The sequence below is a fragment of the Microtus ochrogaster genome, chromosome 8 (genome assembly GCF_000317375.1).
Source record: "Microtus ochrogaster isolate Prairie Vole_2 chromosome 8, MicOch1.0, whole genome shotgun sequence".
Taxonomy (NCBI): domain Eukaryota; kingdom Metazoa; phylum Chordata; class Mammalia; order Rodentia; family Cricetidae; genus Microtus; species Microtus ochrogaster.
The window spans coordinates 4,117,095-4,139,076 of NC_022015.1; the positions used below are offsets into that span (position 1 = coordinate 4,117,095).

General features: G+C 46.2%; 1 protein-coding gene across 1 annotated transcript in view; it reads left to right on the forward strand.

The window, feature by feature from the left end:
• The window catches only part of Parva (parvin alpha), a 154,674-nt gene that overhangs the window by 97,573 nt on the left and 35,119 nt on the right, over positions 1-21,982 (forward strand). Inside the window, exons 2-5 of the mRNA XM_005351010.3 lie at positions 6,479-6,568; positions 7,310-7,380; positions 10,175-10,277; positions 21,827-21,967. Coding sequence (XP_005351067.3) covers positions 6,479-6,568; positions 7,310-7,380; positions 10,175-10,277; positions 21,827-21,967 — 405 coding nt within the window. The remainder of the gene's footprint in view (positions 1-6,478; positions 6,569-7,309; positions 7,381-10,174; positions 10,278-21,826; positions 21,968-21,982) is intronic.

A 21,982-nucleotide genomic window follows, 5' to 3' on the forward strand; every position in this document is an offset into this window, starting at 1 on the left:
TGCATCAAACATAAACACACATGTGCATTTATGTGTGTTTGCAGGCATGTACTTGCTGCTGTGCACCTGTGGTGGTCAGAGGACACCCTTCAGTGTCGTCATTTTGTCACAGTGTATGCCAGCCTAGCTGGTCCTGAGCGTCTGGGAATTCTTCTGTCTCCACCTTCCATCTCCCCATAGAAGCACTGGGATTACAGCTGAGCCTTCCCATGCCCAGTGTGGGTGCTGGGGATCACACTCAAGTCCTCATGCTTGCCCAGCAAGGGCTTTATCCACTGAGCATCTCACCAGCCCCTCTTCATTCTTTAGCGGCGTCCTTCACAGAGTAGGTGTTTCAATAAGGTTCAATAGATTTCTTTTATAGATTTTCCTTTTACTGTTTTACCTTAAAAATGCATTGCACACCCAAGGTCAGTGTTCCCCCCCCTTTTTTGAGAGGCATAGAGAAGCTTCTATTAGCGCCATATTTTAGATCTCGATCTATGTCTTCACTGACTTTTTTATAGTCGCTGTAGGATCCTTTGTTAAAAAGACTGTTTTCCGTGTGGAATTGCCTTTATGCCTTCAACAGAGATGCATTGGGGTGCTGGGATGGAGTTCAGTGGGTAAAGTACTTGCCCAGCATGCACAAAGCCGTGGGTTCCATCCCTACTACTGCCTAAAACAAGTGTGATAAAACATATTTCTAATCCCAGCAGTAAGGAGGTAGAGGCATGGGATCAGGAGTTCAAGATACCCCTCAGCTGCATCCTAAGTTCAAAGCTAGCCAGGGATCCATGAGACCCTGACTGAGTGTGTTTCTGAATTCTCTCTTCTATGCCATTAAACTTTTACCAACGCCATCCTGTTTTGACTATGATAACTTTGCTAGTTTTTGAAATCTGCTGTCAGCACTCTGTGCCGCCTTTGCTTGTGAGCTTCAGGATTAGTTTGTCAATAGGAAGGAAATATTTCCTATGGTTTTAACTGAGAGGTTTATATTACCCATATGTCAGTCATTTAGTTTGGTTTCTCCCTGAGCATTATATGTTCGTGCTTCTGCAGCAACACTGCTTTCAGTTTCAAATTCCAGTCGTTCTTTGTATATGTGGGAGGGCAGTCAGCTTGTGCAGTGATAATGGCAGCTCCTGCAGCCTTGGAGCCTCTCTTATATCTTATTCTTTGGGGGCATTCTGCCTTTACTTTCTCCTTATGAGTAAGCCCACAACTCTAACACTCTAGGCCCATCCACTTCTCTGTTACCTCTCTTTAAGTGTGCATACTTCAAAACTTTGTTCAGACATCATGGCCACTGTCTCAACCCCTATCCTGTTTTCCTAAACCTCCCTGTTTTTACATATATGTGCTTTAGGGGGTCTACTTGTGTTATAAGAGAATTTAGATGCTTCAAAGTCCCACTCAAATAGCCTTTTTTCTAGGAACCCCACCACCCCCCAGACTTCAGCATCAGAACCAACCTTATTCAGCAGAAGCTCCTTTGGTCCCCCTCTGGGGCCTAGGTGCAGCACACGGGTCCCATTGTTCCCTGGGCCTATCTCTCCCACCCCTGGGAGCAGAGTGAGGCAGGTCTCCAGACTCCAGAGGAGGCATCCAGTGGTGCTTATCCGTTGAGTGAATATAATTATGGAGCCTCGAACTTACTATGTCTGGTCTTGAACTTTCCTGTCTCTACTTGCCCAGTGCTGGGGTTACCATGTGCTCCACTTCCTGGGGACAGAACCCAGGGCTTCAGGGGTGCCAGGCAGGCACCCTACCAGCTGAGCTCCACCCCAACCCTCTTTTACTTCTAGAACATTTTGTGATTCTTTTTTCTATACTTGTTTCTCTCCTGGAGTTCTTTGGGTTCCCAGGCCTAGAGCTTTAGAGTTCAGCAAATCCCTGAGAAAGAGGAAGTTACTATCAATTACCGACCCATGCTCTCCATGTAATACTGGTTCCTGCACACTGATTGGGTAGATTGGGCCCCTGGCCCAAGAAAACACCTACTTTTCTAGTTTAAAGAGTAAGGGATGTGGCTTTGGGGGAGCCTAGGCAGTTCGGATGCTCACCTTACTAGACCTGGATGGAGGTGGGAGGTCCTTGGACTTCCCACAGGTCAGGGAACCCTGATGGCTCTTTGAGCTGATGAGGGAGGGGGACTTGATCGGGCGAGGGGGAGGGAAATGGGAGGCGGTGGTGGGGAGGAGGCAGAAATCCTTAATAAATAAGTAAATTAAAAAAAATAAAGATTCTCTTGGTGCCAGCTGTCTCTGTACTGAAAAAAAAAAAAGAGTAAGGGATGGTTTCAGGGGCAATAGCGCCCAAGTATCAACCAAAGCCCCTTCTTTTCCTCATTTCTGCCAACTTTAGTGTGTTAACCTCTGCTTTAGACTCACTCGCCTCTTGGCTATAAAATATCTGCGGTAAACTTGCACATAACAGCCTGGTACAATAACGGTGAGGGGCAGGGGGCACTTACCTTCCTTGGGACTCTTACCTCCTCTCCCCACCCCCAGACAGGATTTCTCTGTGCATCTTCCTGGACTGTCCTGGAACTCTGTAGACCAGACTAACCTCGAACTCACAGAGACACTCCTGCCTCTGCCTCTGCCTCTGCTGGGGTTAAAGGTGTGCGCCACCACCGCTCAGTAGGACTCTTTCTTAAATGGAGGGAAATTATTCCTAGAATCTCCTAGAAATGTTTCCACTCACACTCACAGCTCAGTAACTAGAGTTGTATCGCATGGCCCCCAGTACAGGGGTAAGGAGCATCGCTGCTGACTTGAAACAATCAGAATGGGGCTCCCATACTAAAATGGACATTCTTTGAAAAGAATAGAAACCCTGGAGGGACCCAGAAGTGTCAGCTGTGTAGAGGATGGTTTTAGATCTAACTGCAGGAAGCCTCGTCCCGTCCTACAGCTAATAAAAGCCAGAGAAGGATTTGAATCCAGCTCTTTGAAATTCCCAGATTTGCCTTCTGCTGGCCATTTGGACTTCATTTCAGACAGCATTTTCTAGAGAATAAAATGAAAGAAAGAAACCCCTTTTCTTGGGGTGAACTAAGGCAATCTCGGAGCTTTCCCAGCCTGCCCTTCAGCTAACCATTTACGCTTTTATTAAGTTATGACTAATGGCCGGTGAGCCGCTGGAGGCTGCACCCTTCAGGCCGAGCGCTTCAGACCATTCTAGAGTAAACAACATCTTCAGATTCTGCTCTGAGAAAATTCAATCGCGGTCCTTTGTCTTTCCGAGCTCAGGGATTGGCAAGCAGGCTGCTGCTGGGCCCTGCTCGGGTTGAATAGAAAGGAGCCTTCCAAAGCAGGCGGACTGTTTTGGGAAAGTGGCTGCTAATGGGGCCTCGTGGGGTGGGGGCCAGGCTCAGACTGAGCAGTTTGCATATTGGCTTTTACAAACAACTGGCTCTGAGTCAGCGGTTAATGGAACGGGAATAGGGTTCCTGCCCAATGGTTTCTTCCAAACACCCATTTCCAATTGCAAGCATATCTGAGCCTTTCTTCTGGGGCTTGTTGTGTCTCTGTGAGTGAATTAAAGAGGCAGGCCAGAGGGCGGAGTTCTGACCGTAGCAGTGTTCATCTGAAAACATTCTGAAAAAAAAAAATGCTCCACAATGGGGAACCTCATTCAGGCCCACCTTTAGGAGTCCTGGCTGGGAATATCATCTTTCTAGTTAGGAGATATTTAGAGACCCCGCTGTGCTTATACAAACCTGGCTCTGGCTACATATGGGACAGATGTGGTTTTTTTTTTTTTCCTTCACAAAACGCAGCCTGGTTGCAGAAGGATTGGTTTACAGGTTTGAGGCCAAGATGTTCTACATAGTGAATCTGGGGCAGCCTGGGCTACCTGCAAGACCCTGTCTCAAAAGAACGAAACAACCACGTGTTACAAATGTTATCTCAGAAATGCACGTGCATGCACACAGAAAATCAGGCTCAAATTCAGACTAAAATGTAAATGATTCCTGGCCCAGCATCCTCCCCTTTAAGCCCCCCCCATACCCTATCCTCCACCTCCCACAACATGAAGGCCTTTCTTAAATTCCTCAGGCAAATTCTGCCTGTGTATCTAGCCTGTGCCCTGAAGAGTGATCTTTGTATTCTGGGTTCCTTATTTAACAAATACTTGCCAGGAGCAGAGAGTATCAGAGACACCATTTTCAGTAGCAGTAGTGACCTATATTTCCATGGCTCTCCTCAGGGACCAGGAATGCTTGTTATCTTTCCAACAGACCTAGGAAGTTGGCAATATTAGTATCACTCCCATCCTGTAGACAAGGAAAGTGAGGCACTGGAAACCAGTGGACTTGTCTAAGGTCACATAGCCAGAAAGTGGTAGAGCCTGGATTTGAACCTAGGCAGTTGAATCCCTAAGCGTTCTTTGGGAATCTGATGGTGAACAGAGGACAAAGCTTCCCTTGGCTGGGGGTGAGGCTCAGCTGGCAGACTGCTGCTAGCATTCACAAAGGTCAGGGGACTGATATTTGACAGATGCAGTAGCACTCGGCAGGCAGAGGCAGGTGGATCTCTGTGAGTTCATTTCCACATATGGTCTACATAGTGAGTTCCAAGCCACCCAGAGAGCGATAGAGAAAGACCCTGCCTCAAAAAATAAAAAGTTAAGAAATGGCCCTGAAAAGAGCAAAGTGCATGTAAGTCCAAAGAAGGAAATGTAGTTAGCTGGAAATAATGCAGCCCTTTAAGTGTTCCCTAGAGCTTTAAGGTCTCCTATATTTTTCTGCTGTTTTATGGAGGATTAACAGAAGGGCAGTTGGATGAATTTGGAGACAGGAGCTGGGTAATGTCCTGAGGAATGTTGAAAGTCTGCTGGTCATAGAGCGGAGGAGGCAGCTCAGTGGGTAAGAGCACTTATTCTATGAGCAGGAGGGTCTGAGTTTGAATCCCCGGTACCTACACAAAAGTACCTACCTGTAACCCCAGTGCTGAGGGTGGAATCTTCAGACTCAGTAAGAGAAGCTGTTTTAAATGAATAAGGCCAAGAATGATAGAGAAGACATCTGCTGTCCTCTTCTGGGCTCTCTATGCCTGGCATGCACGCCCACATACATGAATACATTCATGCAACATACATACATTACATACAAGAGTCCACTGGCCAGGGACTCCCTAATATGAATGTCCTTTGGAAGTAGCACCTGTTTCTCTGCGTTGGTGCAACTGACTCATTCCCTGTCCAGCTACAACCGGGCAAATAAGTGCCTTGTGTTTAAGAGTCCTCCCAAGTCTAGGCTGTAGTCAGGAAGGCCTGAGCCAATAAATAAATAAAAAAATAAAAAATGGGAAGATGGGCTGTTGCTTTCATGAGGTTGATTGCTGCTGCTGTATTACCGCCTTCAGACCTCCCAGTGACCAACACCTTCAGAGAAAATGACCCTTCTGTGCTTAATTGATGAAAAGCGAGAGGATGTGAGTTGCAGCTTTTAGGAGGAGTAAGCCAAGGTCAACACCAAATTCCTGGTGCACAACTGACTTGGGGGAGGGACTCTTTTCCTCCAAGGTTCATGTGGGATAGTGTGCTTGAAGCAGGGCTCTCTGTCTAACCTGCTCTAATGTTTCTTTTGCTAAATTGGGCTGCGGATTTACAGTATGTGAAAACGGAAATTAGTAGTCAGGTTGGGAAGATGGTTCCGTGGGTAACAATGCATGCTGTCACGCCTCATGACCCGAGTTCAACCCCTGCATTCCATTGTGGCAGAAGGAGAGAACTTATTGCCACAGGTTGTCCTCTGAACTCCATATTACACACACACACACACACACACACACACACTCCAAAATAAATTAAATGTAATTTAAAAAAATGTTTAAGTTAGTGGTCCCCCACCGGAAGTTCATTTTCAGCTAAGGATACAGGACTGTAAAGTGGTAGTTCCTAGATAGGATCCCACCGTTCATGAGAGCTGGGGAACCAAACCAGAGCCTGGAGCCCCCGATATTCCCACACAGCAGCTGGGGTTAGATGCTGGAGGGAGGGCAGGTCATCCGAAGAAAGTCTCAGGAAGGCAGAGGAGGTTAGACTGCTCATGAAAACGGCTCAGAAGATAGCAGCCTGAAACTGATGGCCTCCGTCAGCCTGTCTACAGAGAGGAGGCAAAGACAGCCCTGGAGGAAGGACAGGCACAGGCCAGAGACAGTGGCCTTGGAGAGTAGCTGTGCCCACCATGCTCCTGCTCGTTCCAGAATCTTCTCTGGGAGATGGAGCTCTTCATTTATTACTCTTGTTTTCCCCAGGAAGTGAGAGGGGTGACAGGCAGGGAGTTGAGATTAAAGGGACAGTTAGGTCATTTTAGGAAAGAGCAATCAGGCTGGAGATAGATACACAGAGTGGCTATGAGCTCACTGTCTGGGGGAAAGGAACATTCTCTCAACATAAGTATTGATCATGGATGTTGCAGAGAGTCCTCCCTTACGCCGTCATCCTTCCCCCATGTGTGACCAGGCTCTTCCTTGTCTTTCAGTATCCGAGTTCCAGGAGGAAGGAATGAACGCCATCAACCTGCCCCTGAGCCCCATCTCCTTCGAGCTGGACCCCGAGGACACCATGCTGGGTAACTGTCCCCTTGTGTCTAGACTAGCTTAGTGCCCACCGCTTAGACACTTCCAGCAAACTCCTTTTCTTTTTCTAGCTCTTGTTTTAGTTTTAGGATTTTTTTTTAATTTTAAGAATTTATTTTTTGAGAATTCCATACATGTATGTAATGAAATATGATTGCATCCACTTCCATTATATCTTCTCTAACTTCCAAATCCCCCAGCATATCCCTCCTCCAGCTTCATCTCTTCCTCTCCATCCTCCTCTTCTTCTTTTTAATGACCCACTAAATTTAGCTAATGCCGCCTATATGTGCACAGCTGGGAGCTATCCCCTGGAGCATGAGCAACCCATGAGTAGATATACCACCAAAGAACCATTCTCTCTCCCTCAGTGGCCACCAGCTACCTGTAACTCCTCAGCAGGCAAGGGGTGGAACCTCTAGAGCCCCTCCTCCACCCAGGCTAGAAGTCTGGCTGGCTTGATCTTATACACATCTGGTTCAGATAACCACAGATGCTGTGAGTTCGCAAGTGTAGTGGCCATGTCATGTCCAGAGGAGAGCATGTCACAGCACCCCCCTCCCATCCTCTTCTGGCTCTGCCATTTTTGCTGTCTCCTCTCCCTCAGTGTTCCCTTAGGGCTGAATGCTCACAGCTACCTATTCCCAGCACTTGAGCTGCTCTCAGCCTCAGTCAGAGAAGCTTCTTTTTGCAGTAGGCAGCAGTCAATGCAGAAGCTCTGTTTCCTTTTCCAGAGGAGAATGAGGTGCGGACAATGGTGGATCCAAACTCTCGCAGTGATCCCAAGCTTCAAGAACTGATGAAGGTAAGAAGAGATGGGGTGGGGGTGGGGGTTCTGGGAGCCTTCCCTGCCCCCTCCTGGCCTTGGCGGATGTGTGTAAACCACCTGTTCTGTAAAGGCACCATACAGGAAACACTAAAAGGAAGACATAGTCACTCAAAGGAACGTAGAAAGTCAAAAGTAGGAACAACCCCGTTTTCCAGATGAGGAAACTAAGTCTTAGGAAGCCAAGTGATTTGTTTATGGTCTAGCTGGTTTAGAACAATGAAATTGGGGCCTGGAAGCGTGGCTCAGTTGGTAAAGTATGCTCCTAGCATGCACACAGCTCTGGGTTCCAACCCCAGCACAGCATAGCCTAGCATATATGGTACATGGCTGTAATCCCAGCATTTGGGAAGTAGAGGCAGAAGGATCAGAAATCCAAGGTTACCCTGAGCAACAGAGTTTAAGGCCCACCTGGAATACTTGAGACCATGTCTTAGAAAAAAGAAAGGAAGGAAAGAGGAGGAAAAAAGGGGTGGGGAAGGAGAGAGACTGTATGTTGTATGTGCAAAACAGGCCAGAGTCAATGAGCTGTACAGCAGCTGCTAGGTTCAGCGGTTCAGCGTGAACAGAGCCAGACCACACCCTAAGGGCCAGTACCCCAAAAGCTATTGGCTGAAAGGATTCCACAACACTATCCCTCCTCTTTGTTCACAGGTCCGCTCATAGTGTCTTCCTGCTCAAAGCCTGTCTGTAGTTGGGTGGTGTTTGACTCTTTGCTTTGACTCTCTTCAGCCTCAGATAATCTACCTAGCTGCCCTGGCGAGGAAGGAGCCTGAGCCCTCACCTTGCCATGCAAGGAGAAGGTGGGCTATCTGCAGTGGAGATTCTGTCTGCCCTTGTACTTCTCTGGGGTGCTTGGCCTAGGAGAGCCAATACTGGAGAGGTTAACTGTTAGCTGATATTTTAGTTACTTTTCTATTACCATGACCAAACACCATGGCTAAGGCAACTTACAAAGAATGTTTTAATTGAGGTGTCACAGTTGCAGAGGGTTAGAGTCCATAACCATCATGATGGGGAACATGACAGGCAGGCAGCAGTCAGGCAGGCAGGCATAACGCTGGAGTGGTAGCTAAGAGCTTGTATCTGATCCATAAGCATAAGGCAGAGAGAGAGAGAGAGAGAGAGAGAGAGAGAGACCCCAGTGACACATCTCCAACAAGGCCACACCTCCTAATCCTTCCCACACAGTTCCATCAACCAGAGACCAGGTATTCAAATATATGAACCTATGGGAGCCATTCTCATACAAACCACCACAGCTAGTCCTTGCTTGGGTAGGCAATGTTCTAATGGTCTAAGAGACAACAATCAGAACAAGCTTTGCTGTTTGGGTTCCAAACACTGATCTTCTGCACCAAGAACCTAGCTTGCAGAAGAGGAAGATTGGAGGTGCACCTTGTTGGGCACAAACAAAGTACAACCTTGCCCAGCAGGCCATCACCTCACTCCAGGGAAAGCTTTGACTTTCCAGATCTAGGCTACATCTGCCACCTTGAAATCCTAGTCTTCAACCCCCTCATCTTCTTTTCAGAGACTCCTCCAAACCAAGGCTTTGGGGAAGTATTCATTGCTCCTTACTTCTCTTTGTTCCCTGCCTGGGTGGGGCCTTGTGATGGTTACCCTTGATTGTCGCCTTGATGAGGTTTAGAATGACTATAGAAACAAATCTCTGGGCATACTTGTGAGCAATTATCTATATTAGATTGCCTAAGTGTGGGCAGCACCATTCCATGGGCTGGGGTCCCAGACAGAATAAAAAGGGGAAGAAAGCTGAGCATCAGCACCCATCTCTCTCTCTGCTTCTGACTATGGGTACTACATGGCCAGCTGACAGTAACCACCCTTGCAAGTACCCTAAAGGGAGGATGTTTGATATGCTAAGATCAGCCTTCCATGGAGTATTCGGCCACTGTCATAGGTAATTCTTTTCCACCGCCTAACACAGGCAGTTCACAGGGGGCAGATACACGTACATCATGAATACCAGAGAGATGCAGCCACTTGTGTGTACAGCTGTAGATCGAGGGGATGCACACACAAGTTAGGAGGTGGAGCTGGAGTTTTAATCTGCATGACTCCAGAGTCCATACACTTGCCTGGTATGAAACTTATCCCATTGAAGGAAGGCCTGGCATCAGAGAAGGTCAGCAGACTTACTGGTACTGCCCACACTAGAAATACTAACCTAGGTGCCTTAGTTAGGGTAACTCTTGATGATGACAAACAACTTGGGAAGGGAAAGGTTATTTCAGCTTAGAGTTTGCCATACATCACTGAGGGGAGTCAGGACAGAAACTCAAATAAGGCAGGAACCTGGAGGCAAGAACTGATGGAGAGGCCATGGAGGAACGCTGCTTACTGGCTTGCTCCTCAAGGCTTGCTCAGCCTGCTTTCCTATAGCACCCAGGACCACCAGCCCAGGAGTGGCCCCACCTACAATGAAGAGGGCCCTTCCCAGTTCAGTCACTAATCAAGAAAACGTCCTACAGACTTGGTACAGCCAGATCCCTGGAGCCATTTTCCCATTTGAGGTTCCCTCTCTCAGATGACTCTAGCTTGTGTCAAGTTGACAAAGAACTAGCCAGAACACTCTGCAAATGCACAGGGGGTACCGAGGCTCACACCCACGTTTGCACACTGGTCCCATGACAGTTCTGCTGCTCTTAATTAAGATTGAAGTTCATGCAGATTTTAATTGCCCAGCATGAGAAAGCGACTTTCCAAACACACAGGCAGCAAGTCCTCGCTGACTCTTGCACTCTCTCTGCAGGTGCTCATCGACTGGATCAATGACGTGCTGGTGGGCGAAAGGATCATTGTGAAGGACCTGGCTGAAGATCTCTATGACGGCCAAGTCCTGCAGAAACTCTTCGGTAGGAGAGGGCAGACTTGGGGATAACAGCTGGCTCTACCTGAGGCTCTAGTTCCAGGTCACAGTGGCTCACCTGAGAGGGGGTGGAGTTGGTAGAGTGGGACAATGGAAGCACGGGGGCTTTAGCTGCCCTGTAGGGCTACTGCTTTGTATGATGGAATTGTGGGAGGAGTCCCAGTGACCACATAGATCTGTTCCCTGGCCTTCTGGGTCATCAGTGAGAAACCCCCACTGCAGAGATGCAAAGCACACCTCACCCTCCAGGAAACTGATCTCATGGCCTCACTAGGTAGATTAACACATGAGTGAGTGTCCCCTTGTGTTTTCAGACTTCTGTGGCTGATGGGTATATGGGTGTATGTGTGTGTGTATATACTCACCTGGCAGGAAGGTACTATGATAGCAGAGGTCTGTGGTGTGTGACCCTTTGTGGCTTATATGCGTGCCTGCACTCCTCTGTGATCTATGGGGGTGTTCATGTATGCACCTCTTAGTGTCTACAGACACATACGAATGTTTACGTTCTTGTGTGGTCTATGTAAATGTATGTGTCCCTTTGTGTATCTGTGGAGCTGTGTGTGTCTCTCTATGATCTATGTTCCTGTCATTTATGTCTATATGTATGTCTGTTGTCTGTGGACATGCATGTGTGCACTTGTGATCTATGGGCCTATGTGTTTTCCTGTGTCCCTCTCTGATCTGAGTGTTACTAAATATATGTGCTATCACACACACACACATGCTTACACACACGCGCACACACACATACGTACATGCTGTTCCTGTGTGCCTTCCCAACTGTTCATATGGAAATCTAAGGCCAAGGGGAAGAAAAGGAGAATTCTGGGTGTTCTTAATAGGGAATGAATGAAGTGAGCTTCCTTTATCTTTTTTGTCACTTGGCCCACAGCGGCCCAAGATTCTTTTTTTTTTTTTTATTGAGAAAAGGAAAAAAAAGTATCCGCCTCCTCCCAGCCTCCCATTTCCCTCCTCCTCCTCCCATCCTTCTCCCCCTCCCCCCACTCCTCTCCCCCTCCCTCTCCAGTCCAAAGAGCAGTCAGGGTTCCCTGCCCTGTGGAAAGTCCAAGGTCCGCCCCCCTCCGTCCATGTCCAGGAAGGTGAACATCCAAACTGGCTAGGCTCCCACAAAGCCAGAACATGAAGTAGGGTCAAAACCCCGTGCCATTGTCCTTGCCTTCTCATCAGCCCTCGTTGTTCGCCATGTTCAGAGAGTCCAGTTTTATCCCATGCTATTTCAGTCACAGTCCATCTGGCCTTGGTGAGCTCCCAATAGATCAGCCCCATTGTCTCCGTGGGTGGGTGCACCCCTCGTGGTCCTGACTTCCTTGCTCATCTTCTCCCTCCTTCCGCTCCTCATTGGGACCTTGGGAGCTCAGTCCCAGTGCTCCAGTGTGGGTCTCTGTCTCTATCTCCTCACAGCGGCCCAAGATTCTAATGTCAGTATGTAACTGCCTTTCTGCCCCTCTGCCTGGGTGTGCCTTGGACTGAATATACCCTTCTAGAAAGTACCCTCTGCTTGCCAGCCACCCCTAGGCACAGTGTTGCCCAGACCCCCTTCTTGCTCAGAGACCTCTCCTGAGTCCATCTGATTGTCTATTTTTACTTTCCCCCTTTGCACTTAAAGCTTCTGAGCTCACGTCTGCTCTTCCCACCCCATCTCCGCTGGTCCCACCCATGCCGGTCTGTCACCTGCTAGCTGCAACACCTGGTTAAGTCACAAGTTCTGTCCACCCTGACTTAGGACCCCCGAGGCCCTTCCCTGCAGATCACCATCCAGACCACTTAGCACAGTTATCAGTACTTCAGGTCATCTCCCACCCCCCACACTGTCTGCAGCCTTTCTTCCAGGCACTCTCCACAAATGGCTCACATGACAGGGCGTGTAAAGTTCACATGGCAGGTGAAGTGACTGTCCTCACCCCTGGTTTTTCTATTTGTATTTCTGCTACAGTACATTATTTCATGTGCCATGTGTTCAGCCCAACATTCACTCTTGCATCTGCCTCCAGGGCCCTCCTTCCTCCACCGTCAACCCAGAAACACCATTATTGCTCATCCTTCTGGACTCAGCTGTCTCCCTTTTACACATTATGCATTATGATCATATGTAGAAGACAGGGCTGTGAATTCTTCTGTGCTCATCCCCCAACCCATAATATGTGTCTAAGGGAAAAATGTATGTGTGTTCAAACTTATATAATCTGAAAATATTCCAGAATCTGGTGAAAGTTTGTTGAGTGCTGGCTGACCCAACTGGAAATTCCACATATGGTGTGCATGCTGAGCTTCAGTTGAAGCTGGTGCACTAGAACAAGTGTGCAAAACTACCTTCAGCTTAGGCGTGCTGGCATATGCCAAGAATCCCAGCATTAAGGAGGCTCAGGCAGAAGGATTCTTGTAAATTTGAGGCCAGCCTCAGCTGCATAATGAGTTTATGTTCAGTCCAGACGTACCTAGCAATACTATCTACAATAATAAGTACCTTTGGGCTTTGTATCGATACTGTAAATGTATATGAGCCATTAAAGAATTCTGTGTTTAAGACTTAAGTCTCATCCCTAAGATGTTTTTGTATACATGGCATCATCCCAAAATCTGTAGGAGAATATATGTATATATGAAATACTTTCTTTCCCATGAATTTGGGTAAAGGATATTTAGCTTGTATAAGTATGTATCTGTAACATGCACATACACATATATGTATGTCTATATGTCTTACGTGCTGGCTGTAACTGTGTATGTAAGCACAGGTGGCACTCTTAAAATCAAGAAGTAGGTCCTATTTATTTTTTCCAGGTTTCTATGGCCCTGTCCGGCTGCCTCAAACATCACCTAGCTCTTAATCAATGTATATTAGATAAATGAATGAATGGCTAATATAAAATCTAGTAATTTCTTGGAAGCTAAACGGATTTGGTACTCAAACATCAATATTAATGAGTATTAATATTTAAAGGTTGTAAATGCTAGCTGAATACAAAATGGAAAGGCTTTGGCACATGTAATCATGGAAAAGATGTGACCCTTACTGAGCATGTCCCCTGTGGCTGCAGCTGTTGGCCCCTCCAGCAAGATTTCTATCAAGCTTAGAAGCTATTTACAATGTCTTATGCTAGGCTCTCCGAGCAAGGATGGACCATGGCCACAGTCATCTTGCCTCCGGGGTAGGGTTATAAAAGAACCTGCTATCACATCTGTGTGGCTTGTGTATGAGTGGGTCGGATGGCTTGAGATGTCCACCTTCATGTCACAAATGTGAGTCACAACAGAAACCATGCTCCGTGTGTGACCTTCGGCTTAGTCCTCTTCCAAACCCACACACAGGTAGGACGTTCAGGTAGGGAGAGCCAGTTCTGAGGCATATGATGTCGATAGAGCCCCTGGGATAGACCAGTTTAGATACAGGTTCGAATGACTCCTGTGACCTTGAGCTCCCCTCTAGCTGGTCTTCTGGCTTCCCTCTTCCCCTGCCTCTGTACCAGTGTAGCCACTGCCTGCCACCCCATAGTGCAGCAGCCACCTCCCCATCTTCTCATCAGCTTTCCCTGCTGACATCATCAGTATGGATTCAGACTTCAGCTTCTGGCATTTGACTGAGCACTGTGTTCCTTCCCCCAGCACGTGGCCTCTGCGTCCTCATGTTCTCCCTGTGGTTCTCTTCTGTCACTGACCCCTGCTGCTGTCTTCTCCTAAGGGTCTGCTTCTTCCAGTCAGGGTGGGAGTTTCTGGTGTAATGGTTGCTTTTCTGATTGATGCAACCAAATAGTTGATGAGCAATAGCTTGAAGCAAGAAGAGTTTATACTGGTTCGCAGTGGGAGAGGACACAGCCCGGCATGGCAGGGAAGATATAGAGCCGAGAGCAGGAGGCAGCTGATAAATTACCTAACACAGTCAGGAAGTAGAGAGACTCATCGTCCATCTTGGCTTTTCTTTCTTCCCGCTTTCTGGGTGCTTCCACCCATTCCTGCAGTTTCAGCTAGCACCTTAATGGCTCACACATCACTCTAGAGCAGCAATCTCCTCGAAACTGCCAACCTTGTCTTTAATGTCTTCCAGGGGTCTCCACCTGGATGTTCCTCAGCCACCTTGCCACCAGCCTATCCCAAACAGGCTGCTTTCCTTGTTCCTCCCCTCCAAAGTCATTCCATTTGCAGTCCAACGAATGGGCTCTCTGTGCACAGCTAGGTGCGCAAATGAACTTGGGTCATATCGATGGCTCACGCGACTCCATCCACACAAGTTCTGACAACTATATTCCCATCTACTATGTATCAAATCCATCCCATCTCTCAGCCAGCTTGCAAAGCCCTCATAAAAAGAGCTTAGCTCAGTCTGGTATTGAGTAAGGTTAGCTCTCACCATTATGCTGCCGCCACCTTAGCTTAGAACTTCTCATTTCTCTTAGCTTTTTTTTGGTTTCATCTTTTTCTCCTGTTCACTTGTTTCTTGCCTCAGTAGCATACTGGAGATATCCCGGATCTTTCTACTTTTCACTAATCCGCTCAACACTTAAACGAACCCATAGGACATTTGTCTCTTTCTAAACATTGTGACTTTGAACTAATTTTAGGCTCTGAGTCACAAAGGTTGTGCAAGGCGTTTCCACGTGCTCACCTAAGTTCCTGCTGGATTCACAGCTGGCCCAGCCATCACTCCAATACCAACATTAAAAGAATAACTTTCAAATACTATTGAACCAAATTACGGTATTCCTTTCAACACACTACTTTCTTGCTTAAATTTTTTTTAGATTTATTTATTTTTCATTTTATGTATGAGTGCTTTGCCTTTGTGTATGAATGAATGCCACATGCATGCCTGGTGCCTGGGGATGCCAGGAGAGAGCACTGGATCTCTTGAGCTGAAGTTAGGATAGTTGTGAGCCACCATATAGGTCTGGGAACGGAACCCAGATCCTCTGCACGAGCAACAAGTGCTCTTAACTGCCGAGCCATCACTTCAGCCCCCAGTGATGTGCTGCTTTTTAACATGATGCTCAGTTTCAGCATCACAGCTTAAACACTGCTCTAGCTGCCACGTCTCCTTGTTCTTGAGTCCACAGTGGTTTCCCATCTTTCCTTGTCTTTCACAGGGTTGTGCTTCTAAAGAATACTGATAGGCGGACCCTTAGTGCAGGTGACTGCTAGTGCAGATGACCTCTAGTGCAGACGGCCCCAAGTATAGGCAGCCTCTAGTACAGGTCACCCCTAGTGCAGGTAACCCCTAGTACAGGTGACCAGTACAGACCACCCCAAGTGCAGGTCTCCCCAAGTGCAGATGTAGTACAGGTGACCACTAGTGAGGGTGGCCCCAGTGCAGTTGAACCCTAGTGCAGATGACTCGTAGTGCAAGTGACCCGTAGTGTCAGTGACCCCTAGTGCAGGTGAACCCAAGTACACTGCAAGCATAGTCCATGGAAACTGGCTTTATCCACTGAAAGGACACAGATGATCAGATTTAAGAACAAAACAAAATGTTACAAGCAAACAAAATTCCCGGGCACTGTAGGATTTTGTAATACCAGCATTTGGGGTGGGAGGTAGAACCAGGAAGATCAAGAGTTGAAGGTCATCTTCAGCTACATAGTAAGTTCAAGGTCCTCCTGGGTTCCTAAGACCTTGTCTCAAAATGACCACCTCAACAAAAGGAAGTTACTGATTCCTGTCTACAGTAGAATTCAGTTTCTAAGTAAATGAAGACACAAAAGTTGAAAGAAAAAAGCATGGAAATGATGGTATATCAGACACGAATTAAAGGAATATGGAGGTATTTATTTCATGTCATACAAAGTAGCCTTTAAGGAAAAAGCATTTCCAGAATCACTATATATTGATGAGCAATTAAAAATGACTAGAAAAAATGAACTTTTAAACTTATACATACTTATGCATATTCATCACTAAAAAATAAAAATGATAGTCATTATTCCAAAGGACACAACTTTAATACTAGCATCCAGAATCTTGCAACAAGAAATTCTTGAGTTCACTGCCACCCTGGGCTATAGAGTGAGACCTTGTCTTTAAAAAGAAGAGGATGCACTCGGGAGGCAGAGGCAAGCGGATCTCTGTGAGTTCGAGACCAGCCTGGTCTACAAGAGCTAGTTCCAGGACAGGCTCCAAAACCAAAGAGAAACCCTGTCTCGAAAAAAAAAAAAAGAAGAGGATGTCAAGTGTCCTAGGTAGGCTTTCTATTGCTATGAAGAGATACCATGACCATGGCAACTCTCTAAAAGAAAACATTTAATTGGAGCTGGCTTACAGTTTCAAAGGTTTAGTTCATTATCATGATGGCCAGACATGGTGGCCTGCAGGCAGACATGGTGCTGGAGATAGCTGAGAGGTCTACATCTGGATCTGCAGGCAGCAGAAGCAACTGTGTCCCATACTGGACATAGCTTGAGCATATGAGACCTCAAAGCCTGCCTCCACAGTGACATACTTTCTCCAACAAAGCCACACCTTGTTATAGTGCCACTCCTAATGGGCTAAGCATTCACACATGAGTCTGTGAGGACCATATCTATTCAAACCACCATAATGGGCATGATAGCACATGCCTTTAATCTCAGGCCAGCATTTGGGAGGCAGAGGCAGGCAGATCTCTGAGTTCAAGGCTAGCATGGTTTATAGAGACAGTTCCAAATTAGCCCAGGACTACAGAGAAACTGTTCAAAACAAAACAAAACAAAACAAAAAAAAAAAGAGGAGACAAAAGAACTTAATAAATCCTCCATACTGCAGGTAGATTTTCTAAAAAAAAAAAATTCAGTAGCATATTCAGAGGGCTGGAGAGATGGCTTATCGGTTAAAGAGCACTTGCTGCTACAGAGGACCTGAGTTCATGTCCTAGTGTGTCACACATATCCGCCAACTCACAACTGCCAGTAACTCCAACGTCAGGGGATCCAATGTTTTCTTCTGAGCAGGCACACACATGCATGTGCACACACATGCACATACACACACAAATAATAAAAACATTCAGAAAAGTTTAAAGCGCTGGTATGTGCAGCTCAGTGGAAGAATGCTTGCATGCATGCACAAGACCTTGGGTTCAATCCATAGTACTGCCAAATACACACACACACGTGCACACACAGCACATAAAATAAGATAGTACAGTTCACTACCTTTGTTCTTTTTAACAGTATGTGGAACTCTGCAAAATTTGGTTGTGTCCATAAAGCAAGTAATTTTCTATCCAATTTTTTTTAAATTTAATGGATGTTTGAAGACAAAAGTAGTTTTGAATAGTTGGCTAGCTGGGGAATCAGTAATACTGGAAAGGGAGTTTTACGGGCTCTGATTCTTTGAGGATGTGATGAGTGTTGCAACTGTGTGAGTTAAAGCATAAGGATCATTCCATTGTTCTGGGAATTGAGTTTATTCTGCCCTGTCTTCACACTTCCTGAGTGCATTGAATGCCATTCCATTGTTGTATAAAGCCCATCTCTGCAATAACATCTTAGTATTCTAACTAAAAGTAAGGAAATGGTCACAAAGTAATATATACCTGAAAACAAATTCCAAACCACATCCTATTTATTTCAAAATCATATTAATACTTTCTAAAAATTAACCAATTATGGGCAATTTGCAGAAGTATGGAAATATGTGAGAAATGGCATCCCAGGAAAATAACACTTCACCAATAGATTTGTAAAGACCCAGCTAATATTACCCTAAGAATAGAAGAAAATTTGAAGTCTAGAAAAAGAAAATATCTTTAATTCCTTGGCATTGTGGAGGAAATTATTATATGACTGTAGAAATTATTGAATGGGGAGGAGGCTCTGCTGGTAAAGCCCTGGCTGCACAAGCATTGAGGACCTGAGTTCGGATCCCAGCACCCACGTGAAAAGCCAGCTATGGCGGCATGTGTATGTCATCAGACCTGGGGTGTGGAAGAAGGAGGGTCCTCTGGGGCTCACTGGCAGGCTAGGCAAATCAGTGAGCTCTAGATTTACCGAGAGACCCTGTTTCAAAAACCGATGAAGAGCAATTGAGGAAGATGCCTCTAGCTTACACACACATATGCTCACACACACACATATACCATAGAAGGAAGGGAAGGGAAGAGAAGGAAGATCTTACTGAGGTAAAGTAATGAAGGAAGTAATGAGGGAATTTGGAAGGACGACCAGATACAAGTACAAGTCATGCGAGACAGGGACTTTTATTCTTGTCAGAAACCATCAGTTTCCTGGACACACAGAATGTTTGTTGCAAACAGAGAAAACAGATGGGCCCTGGCTAGATACCTACCAAGGCTGGTCAAATGCGCAGTAAACTCTATGTGGCACATAGGAATTTTTTCAAAACAATGACTTGGACCTGGGAAGATACTCAGGTATAAGTTTGTGCAGGAAAAGGTGTGCTTTTCTGCATGTGTGTATATATACACTGTAATCTCATTTTTAAATTTTATTTAGATTTTTTTAAAACTTGTATGTGTGAGTATGTGCATGAACACACACTCCTGCTGACAATGGGTAAGAGTCTCTTCTCTCCAACCTTCACATGGGTTCCGAAGACCGAACTCGATCATCGGGCTTCCCTTGTCAGGTGGCAAGTTCCTTTACCCACTGAGCCACTCTGCCAGCCTTCAGGGATATAGTTCCTGTTTCCCACCTATTGCTTTCAAAACAAGATCAAAGCCAGGTATGATGGCACACGCCTTTAAACCCAGCACTTGGGAGGCAGAGGCAGGCCACTTTTAGTGATCTTAAGGCAAGCTTGGTCTACTTAGTGAGTGCTAGGTCAGCCAGAGCTACGCAGCGTGAAACCCTGTCTTGGGAAATAGAGAGAGAAAAGAGAAGATACTCAGAAATGGAAATGCTTAATGCTAGACAGCAGAAGATTGTAAATATGAAAATCCATACAGCGGACCGGCATATCCGTGGCTTTCACACCCTTGTCCTCCCTCCCTGCCAGCCCTCTGCTGAGACCAGTGATCTAGCCCGGCAGCTTTTCCCCAGGTCAAGATGGGGCTTCAAACCTAATCATCACAGTGTTTTGTGCAGCCCTTCCCGATGCCTGCAATTGCAATGTATGAAAAAAAAAAATAGCTTGCTTCTAAGGACAGTTCCAGTGTCAGCAAGAAACAATGGGGCACAGTGTGTGTGTGTGTGTGTGTGTGCGTGCGTGCGTGCGTGCGTGTGTGTGTGTGTGTGTGTGAACGTTCCCTTTCTTTAATAGGAGAGGATCCAAAATGAGAATTTAGCTTTAAGATGGAACAGGTAGACTAACACCATCACTCATTTGCAGAAAGTGCTGGCGGCCAAGTCTGATGACCCGAGTTTGATCCCTGAGATCGATGGGGTCAAAGGGAAGAACTGACTTCAGCAAATTGCTCTCTGAGCTTCACACAAACTAACACACACACACACACACACGGTATATAAGGTTTGCTGTATGCTTGATAAATCCTTGCCCTTCAGAAGTGAGGGATGCTTTGAATCAACTAGGAAGAGCGGAGAGATCCATTTGAGGAGGCTGCACATAGAACAGCCTGCAGTCATCTTGCTGTGGTGCTGACAATAATTCATGAATCTTCAGAAACCACACAGACTCTCCAGTGAACAGTCTCACACCAAGGAGCATATAACATCTGTAAGCTAGAGTTACAAAAAAAATAAATAAGCACTCATCAGAACACTGATGGAAAGTTGAAATATTTATACGGCATTCCTTGAAAATGCAGAGAAAGGCAATTTTAGACACATTCTGAGCCATGCATTCTGTCAGTCCTGAATGTGCAGGGGAGCATGGATTTAGATGAATCTAGAAGCGGGCACCGTAATTCCCATCATGGAGGCTACCATTGTTTTTTCCTTTGTGACAGATTAAAATACGAATTTAGATTAGTAAAATGGTCAAGCTGTCTCCTGTGTCAAGACACATGAGATGCATTAATATTGAAGCACACTACAGTGTGAACACCATCCGGAAAGAGAAAAGTCTCCACCGACTATTACTGGGTGCATTCTTTTTATTTTATTTATTTTTATTTTATTTTATTTTATTTTATTTTATTTTATTGAGACAGGGCTTCTCTGTGTAACAGCCCTGACTGTCCTGAAACTCACTCCGTAGGGCAGCTGGCCTTGAACTCACAGAGATCCGCAGCCTCTACCTGGCATTAAAGGTGTGCACCACCATGCCTGGCTACTGGGTGCTTTCTTCTTCAAGTTTGTATCCAATACTTTGCAGGTGCTCCTGTGCGTATTATTAGAGCATGGACATAGAAGTCCCATGAGGGGCTCGTCTGTCTTCCACCTAACTGGCAGGATTTATAGGAGCCATCAGTTTTTAGACACAGTCTGATTTTAGGGATGTAAAAAATGTGTGCCTCAGAATTGACACTGTCTGTGGCAAGGGTGGGGGTTGGGAGAGAAGTGTAGGAGATGCTTCCATCAGACCAATGTGGTTGGACGTGACACCCATACAAGAGTAGACAGGATGTCTAGAAAAGGGCATGGCTGGCCAATTAGGACACTGTGGAAAAGAAGAGTGGGAAACCCAGAATTCAGGAAGCACATTCAAAGGTGGCCGGTTAAATCCCCACTTCTGTGGTCCTGGAGGCCCATGGCACAGTCAAAGGGCTGGTGCTGTCATTAGACAAGGAATAGTGTCACTCTTCTGGAAGGACCTCTGCACCATTGTCCCTCATATCCAAAAGCTTCATGTCTGCAGATTCAACTGGAGAAAGAGTCTCAATGATTGGCTACACTCTACACTGGCTGGGCCTGTGGGCATGTCTGTGGAGAATTATATTAATGAAGCTCATTGGTGTGGGAATCCCAGCCCAGTGTGGGCAGCACCAATCCCTACGTGGGGAGTTCTGGACTATGAGTCAGGAAGTGGAGCTGAGCAAAAGCGAGTGAGTGAGCATGCATGCATCCCTCTCTCTGTATGATGTCATATGACCAAGTATCTCAGTCTTCTGTGACTTCCCCACAGTGATGGAATGGAGCCGAGTGGGCATGCATGCATGCATCCATCTCTCTGAATGATGTCATGTGACTTCCCCACAGTGATGGAATGGAGCCTGGAACTATGAACCAAGATAAATGTTCTCTGTGGAGTTGCTTTTTGTGGGGTATTTTATCACAGCAACAAAAATGGCAGTAGAACAAACTGAAAATTGAAATATTTGAGCAAAAATTGCATCTGTGCTAAAAATGCCCATGCTCTTCTTGTCATAATTCTATAAACGATATAGAATAACAGCGTGTAATGATCTTTATGATGTGTGAGGCATTTGAATAATCCAGACATGATTGAAGCATACGAGAGGATTGCATAGACTCTAGGCAAACATACCACCACATTTTCACAGGACACTCAACATCTGGATTTGACTGATTATCTGGGGGAATCCCCAGGCAATCCTAGGGTTGGCTGTAGGTATTTGGTGATTGAGTGTGTGTTGTCATAAGTGAACGAATAAAGGAATAGGCATGAGTTAGATTTTCTGTGACTCAAGATAATAGCTCCTTTTTCTTTTTTTTGTCACCCCAGAGAAGCTGGAGAGTGAGAAGCTCAATGTGGCAGAGGTTACCCAGTCAGAGATCGCCCAGAAGCAAAAGCTGCAGACTGTGCTGGAGAAGATCAACGAAACACTGAAGCTTCCTCCCAGGAGCATCAAGTGGAACGTAGACTGTGAGTTCTGCAAAC